The 22,070-nt window shown below is 39.1% G+C and overlaps 1 protein-coding gene across 2 annotated transcripts in view; it reads left to right on the forward strand.

The window, feature by feature from the left end:
- The window catches only part of macrod2 (mono-ADP ribosylhydrolase 2), a 432,443-nt gene that overhangs the window by 129,514 nt on the left and 280,859 nt on the right, over nucleotides 1-22,070 (forward strand). For both annotated transcript variants that reach the window (XM_075476803.1, XM_075476812.1), the window contains exon 4: nucleotides 5,619-5,648. In XM_075476803.1, coding sequence (XP_075332918.1) covers nucleotides 5,619-5,648 — 30 coding nt within the window. The remainder of the gene's footprint in view (nucleotides 1-5,618; nucleotides 5,649-22,070) is intronic.

The following is a 22,070-nucleotide window of genomic DNA, read 5'->3' on the forward strand; positions in this document are numbered from 1 at the left end:
GTGGTATGGCCGGGCTCTGTCTGCCAAAAGAAGCTCCGCAATTGCTGCCCTCCGAGCCCTAATGCGTCTTTGTTGGTCAATACACTGTATGACTTTAATTTTCAAAAGCACACAAGCGAGTATAGCTCTTAAAAACAGAAATGCTGCTAGTACCTCCATGCTTGCCAGATAAACAATGGACGTCGGTCTTTTACCGCGGATATTGCCAAAAACTCCGTTTTTGTCTCTTTCAACCAGTTTACACACAAACGCTAAACGGAGTTTTTAAAAAATCTCCACTTTTGCCGGAGATTTTTTTAAGCCTCGTTTTCGGAGGAAAAAACTCTGTTTGTGTATAAACGAAAGGCACAAACGGAGGGAAAGGTCTTCGTTTATCAAAATACGTAAACAGTGTATGTGTAAACAGCACCTTTGTCACATTTTAACAATTTTTTTGGAGACATCACCACAATTGAGGACATCAATACAACTTGAAAATATAGTATTTTTTTTTAATTCTGCCATTATATATCTGATGAAACACCGGGAGTGAGCCAGAACCCTTGTGTGCGCGTCACGTGAGTGAGAGCCCATTACATTGTCATCATAAGAACGTGGGTATGGACTTTGAAAATGGGTTGTCATCCCCAGGCTACTCTGTCATCTACCTGTCTGTTCAGTAAGCAGCTGACTGTTGTTCTTTTCTTTGCTAGGGCCTTTGAAATATGGGGTATTTTTCAAAATAAACAAGCATTCAGACCTGTGAAATGACAGACCCAAATTACTGATGAGGATAAGATGTGAAATCAGCAGGCAGAGATTGCCTCCTTCGAATATGAAATGATCAGGCAGTTTGTAAGGTACATAGTCTGAAAAGAGGGGAAAGATGTATTATCAAGTACCTCTATTGTTGTGGCCCAACATTGCAGACCCCTCCAGCACAAAACTGCAAAAAACCCTCAGACAGAGATGCACTGAACTGCTGTGAGTATGTCTGCAGCTTTTTAAAGCCTCACATCAATTAATCAGTCCGCTAAAGAGACTGAAATGACAATAAAATTCAGTTCATCCGACCAGGTCGGGAAGGAAGACCTGCCGTTCACTACATGTGAGTCACATTAAATTAGAAAGAAAGTAAATGAATTCGTAGCTTAAGTGGTTATCTGATTCTCAGAAATGACACAATGTGTGTGCAGCCCTCTGGAACAGTCTAAACTCCTCTAAAGTAATGCTTTACTCTTATATTTTCCATTTGAAATTGAACTGAAATTTTGTATTTTTTGCAACGAAGTTAACGTTACGGATGTAACAGATGTTCTCTGTGTTGCTGCTTCTATGAAAAAAAAATTAACTGCTACTTTAAAAAGTTAGTTAGGAACCTTGGTTAGTGAGAACCTTTTAAATCTTAAACATATTTCCCTATATGGGCATGAACCTGGACGAGATTCTGATGATACAATAATGTTATGCTTTAACAGTTTCACAATATTAAAATAAAAGGTTGAAAATATGTTGTTTTTAAATGTCTCAATGAAAGAAATATTTCTCCACTTTTCCAATTTATTTTATTTCCTTTAAAGACCATACAGTGTTGTTGTAGTATTGGATTATGCATACACAAAAAACTATGTATTACAGATAAATTTTAGAAAAAAGAAACATTCTAAAAATGATGATCCAAAAATATTGTAATATTGATTCTGTTATTTCAGTGTTTATATAAATATGGAGGGTGCTAATGAATATTTTGACTGGTGTGTACTTCATAAACACGCACATCCTCTCTCTCACACACTCGAGCTCTGTTTCTATAAAACACGCAAAAAAAGAGTGTTGATGTCAGGTTTCACTGCTGCTAAGAAGACTATAGTGCAGCAATGGATACACCCAGACACAAATCTTAGAAGATTTTGGATAGTCTCTTTTCACTATATAGTGTGTTTGGAAGGTACAACTGCAAAGATTAAGAAGGCAAAGGAAACCACTGTAAACACTTGGATGAGCATAGCTGCTGCCCTTAAAGACCTTCTATGAATACTTTGTCTCTTTTAGTTTGCTGCCAGCACGAGTTGAGTGTGTTACGTTCTGTATTGTATTTTTTAAATTTTTTTTTTATTTTGTACTCTTTCCATAAGGTGCCTTTTTGATACCTCTTTGTATGTTTTAAAATATATATTAAAAAGATAATCACAAAAAAAAAAAAAAACACGCAGTCAGCAAAGTTACCAGAGTAACTTTGCTGACTGCAGGGTGTTAAAATTTTTTGGATTTTGAACATGTGTGCACAAATAGTGGAATATCTAAACAAAATTTCAGAAGTAATACCAGTTAAATTTGGTAACGGTATGAAAGTAGTGGCACTAATTCAGAAGAAAAGAACACTACCTTCTCCGCTCTATGAACTAACGTGTTAAGTTGCTGGTGTTTGCTAGTTAATTAGCTATGTTATCTACCAAACTAGGTAGCGTACAGCAGGCTGTTTATTTAATCAATGCTAGAAATGTTAACTCTTGTAGATGGTTGCTAACATTCATGTCATGACAGTGTGACCTTGAGTCACCTCACATCACAAATAGTGATGAGAGGTGCTCCTGTCGATGTGAGGTCATGAGTATTTTTTTCTACTGGTAGTTTCTTCACAAGCTTTTGCGTTTTGGTTTACTTTCCTCATCCAAAGCCTTCTCTGATTTTATTTTTCTTCTTTCATTTTTACTTTTTTTCCAACTGTTTTGGTTGAAAAATTTCTGCTAAATTCAAACTTTGTCTTTTATTTTTATTTATTGTTATTTATTCAAAAACACCACTCCACATGTAGACAATACCACCACTGTGTAATAAACAGATACTGGTCTGGTGATACTAATTGTTCATTCTCCAACTTCCTAAAGGCATAAATGTGTTCACCCTACACAGACTGAACCCAAGGCTGGCAAAACGGCAAAGATAATTTATTTATAATTAATGCACACGCTATGAAATATGGATCATGAGATAGATGTGCAAATATGCATTTTATTTTCTGTTTTGCTTTTCACTGAGGAGACTAACCAGATATTTTTTATTTATCTTATGCTTTAGTACAAGAATATCTGCATTAATTTGTGCACTTTTATGTCTCCCCTGTTACAGTATGTATATGGTCTGAGATCACAGACTCTGTGAGTTGAATACGTTCTGTGTGCAAGCAGCAATTTATTCCATAATATTAACTGCCAAAACTTGCTTTTTTGCATTTTGAAAAGCCACAAAGCAGCATTTTTACATATATTTAGTTACATATTTATCAATCTAAAAGCAGAGATGAGAACCCTCCTTAGCTTTCAGTAGGTTGTCACCATAAACACTTCAAGTCACATAGTTAGAAAGCCCCCAAGATCTCAATTCCATGTCTACCCTGTTCCCTATACAACCACTTGCATGTATATATATATATATGCAGGAGAGTTGTGTCAGACTGATTAGCAACCACATCTCCTTTCTCTGATTAGGTGCGGTGTAAATGAAGTGCCCCCCTCAGGCATGCATTTCCATAATGTCAGGTAATTAAACCTCAGTGTTTTAATAGCTCAGGAATAGGAAGACTCCCCAGGAGACTAGACAATGATGACAGACTATGCTGAAAACTAGCATACTGTTAACTTGCACTGAACTGGTATTGCAACCATTCATACTGAAAATAGAAAATTGAAATCAACCTTAATGTTTCAGTGTGCAACATTTAGGGTGATCTATTGACAGAAGTGAAATATAATATTCACAACCTTGTTTTCTTGTTCTTTAATTTAGAATGTGAAAATAAGAATCACTGTGTGTTTTCCATTATCTTAGAATGAGCTATTTAGATCAGAAGATGCAAAACCAAAGAAACATTGACTGTAGAGCAGCGCTTTTTATTTTTTGCAACCCCTTTAGTCTATTCCACATGCTGGGAAGGGGGAGGAGGGTGATGATAGAGTATTCAGCTGGTTATAATTCCAAATTTGGGATTCTTGATATCACCACATCTTAAACACATGACCTCAACAGAAAAGTTTCCTGCTTCACAGACTGGTTTCTTGTTTCTTAACATTTATCCTTAAATCGCAAATTTAATCAAGCTTTGATTTTATTTTTTATTTTTTTTCACCACATTAATCCGGGCTTCTAAAATACAAAACAGAAACTTTACCAGCCTGATTATAAAAGGTTGTTCAGGAAATGGTGCACATTTGAGTTATGTGCTTTCTGTTGATAGCTGACAGATTCCAGAGCTAAACAAAGGCTGTGGGAACACAAGTGTCTTTTTCATCACAGAAAAACCTGGAGAGGTGCTATTGTAAACATGACAGTGGATTGTCACTACATCCCTGTTTGGGTTGCTGTTTTTTGTTTGTGTGTGTTGTGCTCATACTATATGTGTGCACAAAGACTCTCAGATGCACAACAAAAGGCTTTTGATGAAATAAAATGTGCAGTAGGAGAGTTTTCTTTGTCAGGCCCGCTCATGTGTGATGCCCAAATTAGAACAATGCGAAGCCATATTGGTTCCACAGAAATGCGTAGAAGTGAAGTGAACTCATGAAATTACCTCCATCATGTAATCTGACAAAAGAGTCATCTTTGGAAGTGAATAAATAAAAGCCATGGGACTGTACTGTGATGAGATTGATCTTGCTGAAAACTCATGTTCATTACGTTACTTGTGCACAAAAATGTTTTGGAGAAAAAAAAATGGGCTTTTAATGGGGAGCTGTTCAGTGGATGTCTTAACTATGCAGAGCAAAATTAAAATTTGTTGCTAATGAGTGTTTATTAATCTGTCTTGAAATCGACAACACATATTAGTGAGCTTGCTTTACAATGAATGTCTTCTACAAACAGTATATACAGTATGTCACATGTGAGAACTCGGCCTCAGTTCTAAAGATCACAAGCTTTGTCTGATGTATCTCTCAGAAAATGTCTCCATGGAGAAACCCCACAAAGTGTGATTGTACAGCTGTAATAGTAGATATGAGAGTTTCATTTGAGCAAAATCTGTCAAGTTGCCAAAGAAAAAAAAATTGCCAATCAAGATTATCTGCCAAATGAATGACACATTTGCTGCCAAGTCTTTAATTCAGTATTTAAAGAAAAACACTGATTCATACAATGAATAATTTTGTCCATTTGAGATGTGATAAACAACCTTTTAAATGATACATTACTTGGTATCTCTGGAGGGCTGGTTTTGTTGGAAAGAAGCTGACATCAAATGCTAACTTATAGTGTGAGACTCCTATTGAAATGTGTGAATACAGGTTTAACTGAGATGTATAACTGTACCATGTCTCAAGCCATTTTCAGGCCCCTACTCGGTCCCTCTTAAAGTAATACTCCTGCTTTAGTTGCTTTAGTGCTGTGACACTTTCCAGCATATTTGTGGGATTAATTCTGTTCTTTTCTTAAACTTGGAGACAAAAAAAGCTTGACTATAAGTTGACATGAATTGCACAATGGATGAAAAGAGTGGTGTCAAATGTGTGTATGTATTTGAGTGACATTACTCTTATGCTGTTAAATAATCCAAACTAGAATTGCCAGATATTGTTGACGCTTGGATTGAACCACATTTGAATACCTTTTTGAGTTGACTGACTCTGTTTTTTCTCTCTTTTCAGCAAACTCAAGTCTTCTGGGAGGAGGGGGAGGTGAGTGAATCATTTTGCCAGCTAGTATTTTGATTATTCCAAAGGTTTGATCTGATATGGAGCCTATTTACAGTGCAGTCTTTGGCTCTTCCCTGACTTTAGTGTCTATTTTGTTTAAAGATTCTGCATTAAACATAACTTAATTTAAGACCAAAATGTTAGTGTGTTGTCAGCCAACCTTGCTCTGTGCCACACTGGGAGATGGTCATTACTTTAGCAGCCTGCCGAAGAGCATTATCATCAAAGCAGTGGAGAAAATCTGAGGCAGCCAACTGTGGTGTGAGAATAATGGGGAGGGAACTCTACAATGCTACTGCCCAATCCTAATGTCACTTCTTTGTTGAATTTTTAATTGTCAATGTGCTAAATATCGCCTGTTTATTTGAGGCGATAAAAGAGGCAATGATGTCAGAGAGAGTTTTAAATACTTTACCATATTTGTTGTGTTATCTTTATTTGTTATTTTCAGATAGCCTCCATTTCACAGAAATCTTCTTTCGACTTCTTTGAAACAACAAAGGGGGAGAAAAAATTATCTCAATTGATTTATACCTCACAAGATGACTAATTATCAGAATTTAATTATTTGTTTAAGATTTTGAAATGAGTCATTGAAGACAAAATATAAGTGTAAAAAAACATCAAAGCCTCAGTATAGTTTACTGCTCAGTTCACATTAAGTCCATTAGAGTGTACACGAAGCTGTTCACGTCTAATCATGCACCTTGGAGTTGCCCTTATCTTGTCTGATATATGGTTAAGACTGCAAGCATTCAGGGTTGAATCTCAATCTTTCAGTGGCATAGAGAAACCCTCAGCAGACAACCATTTTAAGAATTTCTGTAATTGAGAGCAGAGGTCACAAAGATACATCTCCCTTACCAAGCATGACCCCATAATGCAGGGTATACCATCCCCCCGATTGGTGTCTGTCTGCAGCAGTCTACTCTCAGTATTGATTTGCCACATACAGAGAAACACAAGAAGCTATTTTCATTCCTATTATATTCTCATTATTGTTGCATTGGGGCAAATCACCTTTTTACAGCGCTTCAAATCTTCGCCTTGTTGATTGATCCAGTTTCTTCTTGGACTAATAATCGGTGTTTGGGTATTGTTGATTGCTCTGTTTCAAAACAGCAGTAGCAAAAATGAAGTTGAATTTGCAGCTGTCAACAGTGGAACGTGAGATCTTACGTGTCAATTAATGTCATACTCTGCAAGAAAACATTTCACTTGATTGTAACCTGCAGCTGTGCTTATTAACTCCAGAGGAATTCTAATTGTAGCTTGTGCTTTTTTTTTCAAGAGAGCAAAGCCTCTTTTCATTCTTAATTGACTTCCAGTGATGCTATTCCTGCCAAGTTACTGGCACAAGTTATAAGGTCAATTAACTAAAATGCTAAGATTCACATTGCTTGTGTTAATAATGACCGCAACAAGTCAAGTTACAACTATGTAATTCTATAATCTCTTATATGTGCATTCCTGTGGAGTGTGGTTTTTGACCATGGTAAAGAATGATGATTGGAGCCAGGGAGAGATTAGTGTTATCTACAAAGAGTTGAAAATGTTATTTCCCCTCTAAAACAAAGCTCTACACCGTTTGTCTTTTATGTGCATGAGACCAAGAGGGGTTTTATCTTCGAGTGTCTTTATCACTCAAAGGTGGCTGCTAAACTTGGAAAGCTGTTTTCTCAGTTGCCCTGCGCACCTCTGTCTGTGGCTTGGTATGTGAAGACCTCCTGCCTTGGTGGTGGCGAGGATCGATGTGAGGAGGAGATGTGTTCTCATATAGGGTCCTCCTTATCTCCCAGCTGTCTTCTCAGGGCTCTGCAGAGGGCCGGCTTCACAACAGGATGATCCATCATGCCAGCCTCGCACCTGAGCTGTGCTTATTTTCTCTTAACTCTGGAGGTGGGCCTCCTGCCAGTAAATGAAAACTTGACAGTCTTCACTTTATGGAAATAAGTTTTGCACCTACATAGTCTTAAGAATGTTTCTGGCTTGACATGATGCTTTGGGATTTTTAAAAAAAATGGTATATCTTGTAGTATATTGGAAGAAGGGTTTTGCCACACTTTATATTGTGTAATATATGGTCTCAACAATGAAGACGGGACATTGCAGGTTCTGTAGGATTGCCGCCTCAGCACGGTAAAAAGGATGGAGATAAGTGATACATAAGGGGAGTGTGAGTGAAGTGTTTTATTTTTCTGTAGCCAGAAAAGATATTATAATATGTCTTGCATTAGTTACAGATATATATATATATATATATATATATATATATATATATATATTAAAAAAAAGTAATAAGAAAAGGTTTTTATGCCCTGATGCTCCATTAAATCCTTAGAAATCACCAATGGGAATTCTCTCTGGGCTGTACATCCTCAGTATTATGTACACAATGGGGTCAACCAAAATAGTACGGATATCTGTGTTAGACATGTTGGTCTCATTGGGATTCCAAACATACATAGAGGGAAATAACAATGATCTTTGATAATAACACACTAAATGAGGCCTCTGTGAATAGAGGGTAATTATGAATGGTACCTGGTTGCTTTTGGGATATGTGTCACAGCATGGCTGGATGCTGGCACAGTCCCAAAAGTGCAGACCTAATGTAAACATCAAGTTGTCTAGTTTGCCGTACCCTCGATTGGTCTCCTTTTCACAGATGCAAACACAAGCATTCAAGCACACAGTGAGCCATGTAACGGTACCATGAAGCCCTGTGTAGCCGGAAAAAGGGAGCTCCCATTGCCTTTGATGTCTCCATCCAGTAGGGGAATTGCCTCATTAGCATTCTAACCAGAACCGTTGGCCATTTAGCACTCAGCTTTAACTAGACCACCCAAACAAATCGTTTCTCTCACGTTGTGCCTCTTTTTTTCTGCTCCATTCAAGCAGCGGGGCACATGCATGGTTGTTTTTTACGTCCTGACTTGATATAATTTAGCCATAGGCTGCTAATGCTGCATGAACTCGCCAGCCTTTGTCATCACTTACATAACATAGTCCAGAGCACTGTGCGTCCTTCTCCTATGAGTTTTCTAAACAGTGGTATAAGTCATGACAAGTGCCAACACATTGTAGCATATAGGGTTTATTATGCTTCTTGTTATCCTGCCTGACTGTGGGGAAAAGGGGTTGACCTGGGTTCCTTTGTGCTACTTTACAGTTGAAGATGTCAACTGTGGACTCGCACTGATATGACGTGGCAATGCTTAATGTCTCTTCTAACAGAATGATGTGCAAATACATATAGAAAGGATGTATCCTACACCCTAGCTATAGAATATTAGCTGTGACTTTTAAGTAGTATGTGAGCAGACAGTACGTTTATCTTTCCAGAAATGCATCAGCATTACATGTTCAGTAGGGTAAATGTAGTTCTGGCTCTCACCACAACACAGGGCTCCAGTATGCTTAAAAAGAGTGTATTCAGTTTCAGACATGTTTGGATAATCCTTTATCAAGATTTCTGAGTGCTTCACAGCACTTATCTCTATCTCCATTCGTTATGCAAAGAGCTCTGTTTTCTTTTCCTGTCACCTCCAGGTGAACCATTATCCTCTGTCTGGGTCCTACCCAAGGCTTGTTTATTGAGTAGACTGGAGGGGGCCAGGGCATGGTGATTTGGGCAGGGGGAGGGGTATAGGTCAAGATACAGGATGGTGTTGTGTGACAGTTTGGGTTAGATGGCCTTATGTGCCTTACACAGCTCCCAGGATGCCCCTAAACTAATTACTCAAAAGTGACATATTTTTCTCCCAAGTTGTAGATTGCACACTATGCTTTTGACTGATGGTTCTCACATCAGACATGGTAGTAACAACCATTAGCATAACTTATGACGGAGAGAGCGTTTTTCCCCATGGGGTAGCCTAAATAATGTAAAATGATAAATTGAATGCAAAGATTCTTCAGTTAGCGGGATACCCTTGGGATTTCCCCATCTCCTCATATTTACTGGGGAGTTAGTTACATTCTGCTCTTTACTCAGCTTGAATTTAAACTGTAATGCTCCATATTCTTTTTAAAATGTGTTTGAGGCAGCTCGGATATAAATGTGTGTCAGTCCACCTCTTTGGGATTAGCTCTGCTATTAAAATCTATTTATGATGTAAACACACAACGTAAACACATTTATTTTCGCTCATACTGTGTGATTAAATAAAATGTATTTTTAAGTGTATGTACCTCTCTATATGTTATAGCTAGGAAAGGAATTTATATGCACACTCTTTGTGCTTTCTTTTCAAAGTGCCATCCACATATAGGACATTGTTTGAGTCAGGAAAGTTTGTTACATAACAACAAATTATATTTAGAAAAATAATTAATGAGCAAACTTGTTTGCAAAAGTAAAGAAGCCATTTTGTGAATTAAAGGTAGGGTAGGAGATCCTGGATTTTGAGTCCAGCGAAGCTGCATTTTGAAAATACACAGGTAAAAAGTCCCAACCCTTTTCTTCACTTTTCCCCCAAAGGCACGCCTCTAGAGTACATGAACGCGCACGAGCACGAAGGTGCACGAGCGCTGTTCTGACAGCAAGCATCGATCGTTGCCGTATTTAGTATTTAGTTTATGCTAACTATACGTTTAATAATGCTAGGTGCTAGCCAAGCTGGCTCTAGTTTAGCTTCCTGCCAAGCTTCGTTCATGGAGCAGGGTACGCGCGCAGGGGGAAGGAGGGGGAAGGAGGGGGAGGGGGAGGGGGAGGGAGGAGCAGATTGCAGTTTGATAGACGGCATCAGAATCCAATCATTGTGAACGGTCCGTTCACAATGATTGGATACTGTTTTTCCTAGATTGTACGTTCTAGAGGCCACTAAAACTTTTCATATTTGTGTCAAAACTTTTAATTAATTGGTTGCAATGGGGGTGTGAAGAGTATTTCAAGCAATATGTAAAAAAATGTTCCAGAAAAAGATCCCCTACCCCGCCTTTAAACAACCATTTTGGTTGATCATGTTTGAAGCATTCCAGTGCTATCAAATCCAATTATTCCAGAGATTGCATGATAAAGATGCCAATCCACTGAAATTAGCAGCCCAAGATCATCTGTTGGAGTGAAGGTTGTGATATCTGAATAATGATTAAAATGGCATTTCTGTGTTGGAGCTCTCAAAAAAAACAAACGTTGATGAATGGATTAATTGATGCAGAGTGATTTGGCCATTCAGTTTATTCTACAACTGTGGCTTCCATATTTAGGATTACCGTCACATTATATTGCGAAGGGAATGGTCAGGAAATAAGCGGATCCTAGAGGGAAAGGGTGCCATGAAAAGAAAATCTTTTAAAAAAAAGCGTGGAGAGCAAAGGAGGGAGAGAAAATGCCATGGAGCCATCAAGAGCAGCTTTAGCTTGTGAGATCGGTCAGTTGTGTCATGTTTAGTTTATGAGACATCAAGGAATGTTCCAAGGAATTTATGGAGAGGTATGCAACTATGAATAAGCGTGAGCAAGTGGGGCATATAGTTGCTATGTGTCCTGGTATCCTTCTCTTTGCCTATGAATCATTCATTTCTGTCCCCATGTATAAATCAAGCTGCCGGCTGTGGCCTGCGGCAGTCATGTCATTAGCTAGTTGATGGCATCACTTGATCTCTGGCACTGCAGTGTGGGTGAGGGAAAGGGTCTAACTTTAAACGTCGTACATATCTGTATGTCAAGCCGTGTGGAGCTTTTGCTGTCTGACTGGTGTTGCAGGCGTTCTACAGCTAACCAGGACCACATAGAGATATGCTTACATAACACAGATGTTTCTCTACTGAAAGTCACATTTATTTATTTTTTTTCTATCAAACTGACTGTTTTCTGGAGGTCTCTTTAGTATGTGTATGTATAAAGTAGAGCTTTTAGACAGTGGTAGTGTAGGGCACAATATGTTTTAAAGTTTTGTTGATTATACTTGCTGAAGCTGAATTTTCTGTATATTTAAAACTATTTCTCTTTTTAAAAAGTAATATTTAAATTATTTGTCATTTTAGATTTTTGGAAGCACAAGTTGATTTCAAAGCTGAATGTAAAATGACATCTATACATTTTCCCCTTTAAAATAGTGTTAGAATATCCCATTTAAAGCTGTTTTTATCTTGTAGCAGATTTAAAAGGCATAGATTGTCAGTACTCCAACCATCTCTTTATACTATAATTTTCAGATTGAAACAGTCTTGTCACTAAAGTCATTTCAGGTAAAGGGCTTTACTCGTTTAGAGTTTCTATTGGTTTTATATGCTTACCCTATGTCATTAAGAACTGTTACAGTTTCAGATTTCAGACTTGGACAAGTATAAAGTGATTGAAGATTTTAATAAAACAAACTTATAAGCAGTTATCTGTTTTCAAAGTTATATATACATTTTCACTTTTGCAATATACAGTGAGCCATCTTAAATACTCAGAATCAAATAAATATGCAATATTACAGTCAGGTCCTCTATTTCCCTCAGGGTTTCCTCTGTAAACATATTGCAGCAGTTTGTTTTACTTTGTATTTGACCTCTGCAACCCTCTTTTCTCTGGAATTTTGCACCTCTTGCTGTATCTGAAAGAAAGAGTGATATTTTGCAATTCTACAGCATGCATACTTAAACCACTCATTTATTTGCGTTTGTACAACAAAACCCATTAAGTTTAAGAATTGTATTCTTTATGATGTCAGCTCCAATTGTGCAAAAAGTGAGGATACCACTGCAAGGCTTGAAAAGTGGCAAGAAAGTGTCAATTTAGTTTTTTTCCACATCGCCTCAAATACGCCTTCCTCCCGTACCCCAAACTCCCTCTTGTGCACCAGAATTTCTGGGTCAGTTGTTACAATTTTAGACAATTCAATGCATTAACAACCCCAGTGTCAGAGCACATTTGTATCCTACATGGACTTTATATGTAGCTTTTTTTTTTCTTTTTGTTTTTATCCTGCACACGCTTCACTGCACTGTCTATTTTCTTTTGCATGCATGTGTCCTTGTGTATTACCCATATGTTCTCATGCTTGTGCGTTTTCATGACAGCGTGTGTGAGTGTGAGCGTTATTGTACCCGTATTTGCTCACATGATGGCTTGCATGTGCGTTGACGCCTCTTCAGAGATAACTGGATGCAGAGTGGCCTTGTCAGTTGGCTCAGTGGTCAGTTTTGGTCCTTCTGCCCCCAGCAATGCACAATGGAGTGATGAGATCTGACAGATAGAGACAAAGGACCCCATCCCATACTATAGTCTCAATAGGGACATCAGATGAGGCTCTGGAGACTTTATAGGCGCTCACAATTGAATCAGAAAAAGCCGACATGCCAACAGTCATTTTAATAATAATCTATTAAATTTCGTTCATTTTTTGATAATTAATTGGAATCCATATAAGACAGCCATGACTCTTTCAACCTCGCACACTTCCACCATGTGGCTTGATTTACAGCAGAGGCATAAATGCTAATTGCATGTGCCCTGTTTAAGCAGTGCAGTGTTTTCTTTGCCTAAACAGTGTGTTATACTAACCACAATGCATTACAAAAGAATATATAAATACTCAAGAGTTCTAACTGTTCACAAATATCTTGTATTTACAGTAGTGCTGCGGTTGTAAATAGATCTTCAGCTTGTGTTTGTCAGTGCTCTGATAATGGCTTTTTTAACTAGCTGTGTGAGTAAGGAGCATATTTACGTGAGTGTTTTTTAAGTTCCTTTCGGTGGCTGATTAGTGGCACGTCTTTGACACTTTTTGTGCAGCGACTGACCTGCTACAATGGCCTTTTGCCAACTAGTAACAAACTGTCAAGCTTTCTGCATCTCTCATGGGGCAACCTAGTTAGCTATGTCTGACAGGCCACTCGCCTACATGGAGGGTTTCAGCCCAGGGAGGGTAGAGCAAGCTCCAGAGGAAAACTGTCATCTTTTTTGTCAGACCACAGGGAAGAGGAGGAGTTTGTATTCCTCTCTCTCTCTCTCTCTCTCTCTCTCTCTCTCTCTCTCGCTCTCTGTCTGTCTCTCTCTCTCTCTCTCTTACCGTATCAGCCTGTTCCCTTGGTGAAGATCTTCACTGTCCCAGTGCCTGTTATGCCCGTCTCAGCCTGACTGTGCAGAATAAACAGACGGGTGTCAGAGGATGAAACACCAAGTACCCCCTTGGAGCCGGGCTTGTCGTTGTGTTAACTCTCTCGCTATTGCCTCCTGAGAACCACAGCAGACATCTCAGTATGCTATCTGAGAGTGACACTGAGACAGGCAGTTGGGCTGAGGTGAAATACACTCCATGTGTCCTTCCTGAGGGAGAGATGAGCGTTTATACCACAGGGATGATGCCCGCCACTCCACCTAATCCTCTTCTGCCAGACACTTCATTATCACCCACATTCTGCAGCTGCAGTTTTTGTGTGCAGACAGATCTCTGAGGAGGGCCACAAAATCTCTAGTAATGGTGGAAAGAAAAGAACAATTGTTCAAGAAGAGTGAGAAGGTTCAAGATCATTGAAAGAGGAAGAAGGTGCCATGAACAGATTTCACATGAATTGGGTGATACTGAGAGTAGAACAGCTTGTGTAATGTCTAACGGAGAAAGTTAAGTTAATGTTAATTGATTGCTTTATGATAGAAGACAAATACAAAGATAAGTATTTTTGTAGGGAGAAACATACAGTCAGATTATTCAAAGTGATAAACATGCCATTTATATGTTGTATCTTTTGCGTTCTTTGAGTAAATCTTTAGTAATTAGCCTTATTTTAGAGAAGATTTTAGTTTTTTTGTACACCAAAGGAAAATAATATTAATATATTTGTTCCTTTCTGTGTTGAGCATTTGCAGACATGTCTACTGTGAAGATTAATTTCTGAATAGAAGAGTGCAGCAAAGCTATTTGAGCCCACTGAAACATGTTGGCTCTCTACTGTGAGACTCACATTAGCACATGCCATAATTGATGGAGGAGCATACTTAGCAGTAATAATGGGCATGGGCATTACAGGGGGTGGTATAAAGACATTGTTTTCAGAAAGCTCTAATTAAGCTTTTTGCTGTGGCTTTGCTGTAGTACTGACTGCCCAGTATCATCAGGAATGCTTTCTAAGGCTCTGATGAACGCATTGCTTGCCAGTCAGTTTGTTCTGCGCCTCCCAAGCACAGCAAAAATAAATAGTGAATCAAACAGTGAGAGAAAGAGCTCCTCTCCTCTGACTCCATTCTAGCCCTGATGAAACAGCTCAGTACCATAGGGAGCCACTGTGTTTCCACTCGGTTGTTGGAAGGACTGCTGCTCACATGGGGATATTCAACCTCTTAGAGCAGCTGGGACGTTCTCGCCACTAGCCAGCTTCACCTGTGAAATTCCCAAAAAGTCTATGTACCTTCCTTTAACCTCTATGGCTATGTGAGTGAGCAACATCACACTCAGATGATGAGACTGATTTGATTAAAGCTATAGTTGGGTTATGCTCATTATTTGAGCAAGGGTAATTATCCTTGGATATATGGTGGTGAATGAATCGAATCATAGGCACAAAGCATGTCATTCTCCGATACGATAGGTGGCGCTGTACCCATTTCAGCTATTGCTAATGGCGCTTTTCCACTACCTCTACACGGCTCGCCACGGCTCGGTTTGGTTGTGTTTCCATTACACTTCGTGCCTCCTCTACGTGGGCGGGGTCGTCGTAACACGGCTGCACGTGTTGCTACTCATCCTGTGGCTTTTTGTCGCACAGAAGGCAAGAGAAGAGAGCCAGAGAAGACTCCTGGCCGCCAGACAAAACAGTATTGAAAAGTACCGGAGAGTTTTGTTACAAGCTTCAAAAAGACGACGTTTGGTGGGAAGCTAACGGTTGCTAACGCTAGCTTTTATTATCTGCGTTATGACGCTTCCAGTGACGACACTCATCGCCCAATCAGTGGAAGGCAGTCGGCTGACGTCACGTTTTAGTAACGATTCGGCCCGCTTGGAACCAGGGCTGAGGTGGTACGAAAAATCGTGCCGGTTGCAGGTACGGCGTGCTAGTGGAAACACACAATAGCGCGCCGAAGCGAGCTGGTGGAAAAGCGCCATAATAGAGCCACTTCTGGTTGACCGCTTCACTACATCCAAAAACAACAAACTCAGGTATTTGAGAAAATGGCGAACAAAGAGCAAGATGAAGCTACGTACGTCCCTTTACATTTCGTTTGTGATGAGCTGTTTAACGCCATGCACAACGGCGCATTCTCCATCGCATTGTTTGTTTCTTTCCGACGGCGGCGAAAACAACAGTAAAATCGTCTCCTTTGACATACGGTTCACCACCCCGGGAAAAAATCTTGAGCATGCGCAGAACGCAAAGTCTAATTCACAACGTGCTTCACCCGTCTACAAGCACATTTAGTGTGACTTTCAACAGAGTTATCTCGGGATCTTAATCCGATCGCGAGTAACCCGATCTGTTTCAATTACTTGTCAGATTAAGGTATATACATGAACTTAAAAACACAGTCTTATTGTAATTTAGCCCTTAATTAGATTTTTACAGTGCCATGTAGCCCCACTGACTGACACTTTTTCAAGCCTCCTCAATCATCACACTATCTTGGGGGGGAGGGTGGGTGATGCTGAAATAATTTTGGGAGTTGTTGGCACAACAAAGCACACACAGCTGTTATGCTTAGTGTGTCTCAAGTGTGTGTATCTGACCCTCCTACAAAGTCAAGACATGGTTAAGATAGGAGTGACCAAGGTTGACCCTAATACTACTTCTCCACCAACTTTACTGGCACTTCCCATAGATCACAACATCCCCTGTCAGTTGTTAAAAATTTGACTTTAGCTTTTTTTTTTTTTTTTTTCAGAATGCACAGGCAATGCAGATGAGGCACAAATGCCACAGTAGTTGTTTTCAGACACCATGTTCAACATAAAACAGAAAGCCTGAAGGAAACTCTGCAGGATAGAGTGTGAATGCAAGCCTCTGCTGACAGCCCCTGGAACGTGTTTCTCCCCCTTGGTGGGCAGCGGAGAAAACCTCACCAAGCGTGACAATAACAGAATGCCAAAACATGGATTGGGCCAAATGAGCTGTGAACACTAACAAAGTAGCGAATTTGTTCTGTGGCGTTTGGGGTGGACATGTGTCCCCTCAGCATGTTAAACACTGTGCAAAGTCTAACTGACAGGCAGGCATTGGAAAAGGAAAAAAATAATTGATGAAAGAGAAGACAGAGAGATAAAAGGTAAAGTGCTAGAGCCACGCAAAGCATCAATGGTGATGTCAGCCCAAGTAGTGCTAATTATTGTAGCATTGCAGTATTTGAGTGTGTTTGTAAGCCTGTTTCTGTGAAGCACTACTGATATTTGGCATGTCATATGCTAAATTTCTGTAACACGAACCATATAAAAACCAGAGTAGTTTTTCTGCTGTTATCTTTATGAATCTTGATAGTAAGTAGTTAGTATTAAAGTAAGTTCACAGTTTTTTTTTTTTTTTATCCCCCAACACCAATCAGTAATTTATGTTGCAGTGTTATCTGCCCAAACCAAGGCTTAATCTGATACTTGTATTTTACTTCAGATCACAATTGTAAACTACACACCATTCATTAAAGATATTAACATCAATAACATATATGTTTGACTAGTCAGTAACTCCACAGTATAGTAGGGAAAACAACTTTTATTCATATTCCTCCTTAAGTAGTGTTTATTTTCAAATTCTTAACATGGTTAGAAAAAAAAGCCATGTGATTCTTTTCCCACTTCATATTTTCTGCATTATTGCTCAGAACAGTGTTGACACACTGCTTGTTTATTTTGCATGCATTTGGCTATCTCCTCAACAGCCTGCTTTACTTTTCCGTTTTATGAGCTCCACGAGACTGCTGGCCAACATTACACACTTTCCATCAAATGAGTGATGAGTGATCTTTATCACCGTTGATATAGTAGCTTTTTACAAAGAGTGGCTGTTGGACTGCTGTTGTTTTCCACCTTAAAATTGTTACACACATCAGGCATGTTGACATTGTTTTGCCACAAAATTTCATTGCAAAAACTTATCCTCATGATCAATCGAAAAACACCTTGGTCGGGACCCTGATCCAATACTTAAGATTAGGAGCAGATCTTGTCATAGCTATGTGCGTGTGCCTGTTACAATGGATTCTATGTTATACCTGAACCAGGGATGAAACTTAGTCGGTCTCTGAAAGCCAGAGTATGGCTCAGCTGTCAGATGTTTTATTTACTGAGCCTTGAATAGATAAGAGCAGAGCGTTTTGGATTGTCTGTCTGAGAGCATCAGCATGCCTGTGTGTGTGTATGCTTCTTTTAAGTGCTTATTGGTCATTTGGCATCCATGCCTCAACACCAAAGGGGACTCCTATAGCATCTCACAAAGGCTATATACACAGCAAATCGCATGACTACTATGGAGTTTTAGCAGTGTCAAATCATTTAGAGCTACGCTGAATTTTAGCTTTTTTTTTGCTCCCAATGTTGCCTGGTGTATGTCATACTGAGGAGACAAGTTAAGGATTCAAAAAAGCCCAACTGCATGTAAAATGGATCTATGCGGGGTAGCTTGTTAATTTCCCGGTGTGTTTCTTGAGGTGAAGCTCTCTCTATGCGGACACTGCCTTTGATCATTCACAAAGCGTGTCACATCAAGGTCTGTAGTGGCACCCAACAGATGGTCATTAAATCATGCATTTTATTTTACTGGGGCTTTTTACATTCCTGCGAGATCTCTGTACTTTTATTGCTGCCATGGAAGATAGCTATCATGCTGATTAGAAGCATTCAGAGACTTTTTGTGAATATGCCAATAGAGCTAATGGAAAAAACAATGTGCATACTAACATCACATTATTTCTTAGCATTCTTTGCCAGGTTTGTTTTCCTTCCGGTGAATTTTGTAGTGATGCGGAGGTGGTCTTATTATTATTATTATTATTATTATTCCTGTCATTGTTATTATTATTATTGTTTATTCAGTGTACATGGACATGTTTTGAATGTAAGTTGTAAGGTGCAGTGGGGTCTGTTCTGAGGATTGCCATGTTTTAGATGTCCTCAAACCTTACAGAGCTGTGTTCATCATTTGGACAATAAAGACAAAGTCTCACCTCAAGTCATCTGTGCTCCAAAAGCTTGTTAGTCTTTGTGTCAGTCAGTGTCACGGAGATAACAATGTCACATTATCTTTGCATGATTAGCTACTAAGCTGAATTGAAAATCCAGCTTAATGACGCACGTGCTTTTGAAGGCATTTAAATTGCTGACCCCCACCAGCTACCAAATGCTATGCAACTAACAAATGATCAAATCTCCTCAAGCAGATGGTTTGGATCGGTGCACACAGAAGTGGAATGCTTTTAGATACAACTCGGACAATTATAGGAGATATAATGATGATGTGAACGTTTTACTAATACTTCATCTGCAGAGTGCTCAAGTAGCGTTTGTAGGACATTGTTAAGAGATGATAAAAATACACAATGACTGTGTATTGTATTGTATTGTCATGGGGGCCAAGTTCCTGACATGGCAATTTGCGGTCTTTTCTTTTGGATCAGTGGTGACAATATGCCGCTGTACGCTCAATCGGGTCCCTGTTTACTGCGGTGTGAAAGCAGTTTGGCTTTTTGCCCCTAGGGTCAGTGCAGGGATCTCAAATACCACGACTGATGAGCGCTAATCTGGCCTTCTCAGCAAACACAAGCCTTTCTCTGTAACCTTCAAGCCGTGAAACACAATTTACAGCAGCAGTGGGGGGTCAAGGGGACAGCGCTGTCAACAATCAAATGGGGGAGTTGCTACAGAGTGCACACGGTCGGCACATATGCAATGCAGTAATCAGGTCATTTTTCTCTTTCAATGGTAATCTGAGTTAAAAATGTAACAAACAGTTTAGCCTTTCCTCTTATATCTGTTTTTGTGATTGAGGGGTCAGTGATTAGAACTGAATATTTCTTAAATGAAGCCTGAGATGTGAATGGGTCAAAAAATGATAAAGAGGAAAAATAGCCTCACACTAAAATACTGTATACAAAGCATAATTGGTTTGTATAAGTCTCACAATTGCAACTTTTATTCTAGGTATTTTGTAGTAGAGCATGTTTCACTGTGTCATAAAAGTGGTATATTTATCCACATGGAATTTGTATTGAAGTGTCAAGCAAACATAAAAAACTGACTAATGTTGCGCCTTTGTCCTTTTAATCATTTTGGTGACAGCTGCTAACTTCTTATTTGATATTCATTAAAATGTCTGTACCTGCATATTTCTGTTGGTAGCAGCACTCCTCTCATGCAGTTAATGCTGCAGTTGATTAAAGAATTTAAATGGTCCATTTAACCCATAACACAGGCGAGACCTACCTGTGTGATAGTACCATTACTTTGCAGTAATTCCTGCATGCAGCAGCTTGAATTGATCCCCTCATAGCCATCAGGAAGTTTTAGTGCTGCTGTGTGTGTGCTCAAAGCCCAGTTTAATAAAGCTAGGCGGTCATGAGCCGTTAAACCAGAAGAGAACAATAAATAAACAGACCTGCTCTGTCGTCTTCTACTCTTTCCCCATTTCCTCCCCCACCACACCTCTGTCCAACACATGGTGGATGTGCTTCATGCCAATATTCCAGCATCTTGACATGACTGGCTTACAGGCACTGATAACCCTGGGATAGCATGACAGGGTGCTCTCCTTTTAAGAGGATTTCATTATTTCCTTTGTCAAACAGTCAGATAATTTTTGTAGTAAAATCTTAATTTTTCATCTATATTGAAGGCTTCATGGGACTCTAGTGTTTTTAATATTATGCATAAAAAGCGTAGCAGGAATGTGCCATGAGACTGCTGCAACAACACAGCCCATCAGCCTGGCAGATTGATGTCGAGGAGCCTGGCCGATGGAGATAGTTTATCTGCTGCAGGCTGGGATATGAAATCTAATCACTTGAGTGCCAGGTGAGGAAGTACAGCCACAGATGAGCCACTAACGCACACCATCACACTTGTATTCAACAAATGGCAAGGAATTTCCCTCTGCTGGTTTGAGACCAGCGATAAGCTTCAGACAAGAACTCTCTCGCTCTGCAGATCTGTCTTTCAGAGAGGGAAAGAGAAATGGAGTGAAAGGAGATAGTATTAGAGAGGGAAGGGCACTGAGAAAAGGTTAACTGTGTAAAATGTAAAAGAAATGAATACAAATAGAAATCCTTGAAACACTCAATAGCCAAAATATCAAATCTCCTTAGCTTATTTTCTGCACCGTTTACTTTTCACACTGTCTAAACTGGTGACCTGATGATCTGTTTTTCTCTTTGTGCTTGACTGGTCAGTGAGCAGATTCAAAATCACAACGCTAAGAGAAGAGAAATTTAAAACAAAAAGATAAAGAAAAATATTCTGCTCAACTGAATAATGTCTTATTATTTATGTAACTCATCCTCCCAGCACATAGCGTGCTATTTTGCTTTGACTGAAAGTTCACCTGCAGCTCAAGACTGGTTGTGTATGAGAATATAAGAAAATTAAATGTAAGCATGGTTTATTTTTGGACATGCTAAAACTATATGTGAATCAAATTATAGCTATCCCAGTTTTCATAGTATCTGAATCATGTGCTCCTCTTTTCATTTTCCGTTTATTCATTTGAATATTGAAGAATATTATTACAACTTTATATTCATTTCTTGATTTGTAGAGTCTGTAATTTAACGTGATATACTTTTTAGGGCATAGGACACTTCAACCAATAGTCCCAGAAATGACATACTGTATACTTGTTGATCTAATAAACTGCTTGGATTTATGACATAAGGTTATATGGGTACCACTGGACTGCTTGCGTGAGTTTATGTTTATGTAGCTAGTCCTGTGGTTTCAGGGAGAGCTGAGCAGCAGCAGTACATTGGGATAAGTATTAAAATGACAAAGCACTAACAGGTACACACATAGAGGCTCCTTCCTTTTATTTTGTGTTCCACCTCACATATTTTCTTTCCAAGTTTGAAAGGGAAGACTGCCATTCTTGTTGCTATATAGTATTGGTATGTTCAGAGTACAGACCACCACATTTCTCTCATCCATACCGTTGGAGCTGTCAGCTGTTTTAACTTTAGCCGGAGAACATAATGTATAAAAAAAGCAAATATTTCTTAGTTAGTTTTGGGCATTCCAGTTTAAGATTAAGAGTGAGTCTTAGCAGGAAATGGAAATGGAACTTGGAGACACACAAAATTTTATCAGGACTGCTAGTGAGTCAATCATTTTATATTCTTCACAGACAACATGATGTAACACTTACTCTTCAATGAGGTGATGGCAACAATCCTTTTAAAAAATTATCCCTCAAGAGATCCACTTGTTATGCTTAACACACAGCCTCTGTACATGGGGCGGCTGCCCCACTACGCCACCGACCGCCCCAGCACAACTATTGTTGA

The sequence above is a fragment of the Odontesthes bonariensis genome, chromosome 2 (genome assembly GCF_027942865.1).
Source record: "Odontesthes bonariensis isolate fOdoBon6 chromosome 2, fOdoBon6.hap1, whole genome shotgun sequence".
NCBI classification, from domain to species: domain Eukaryota; kingdom Metazoa; phylum Chordata; class Actinopteri; order Atheriniformes; family Atherinopsidae; genus Odontesthes; species Odontesthes bonariensis.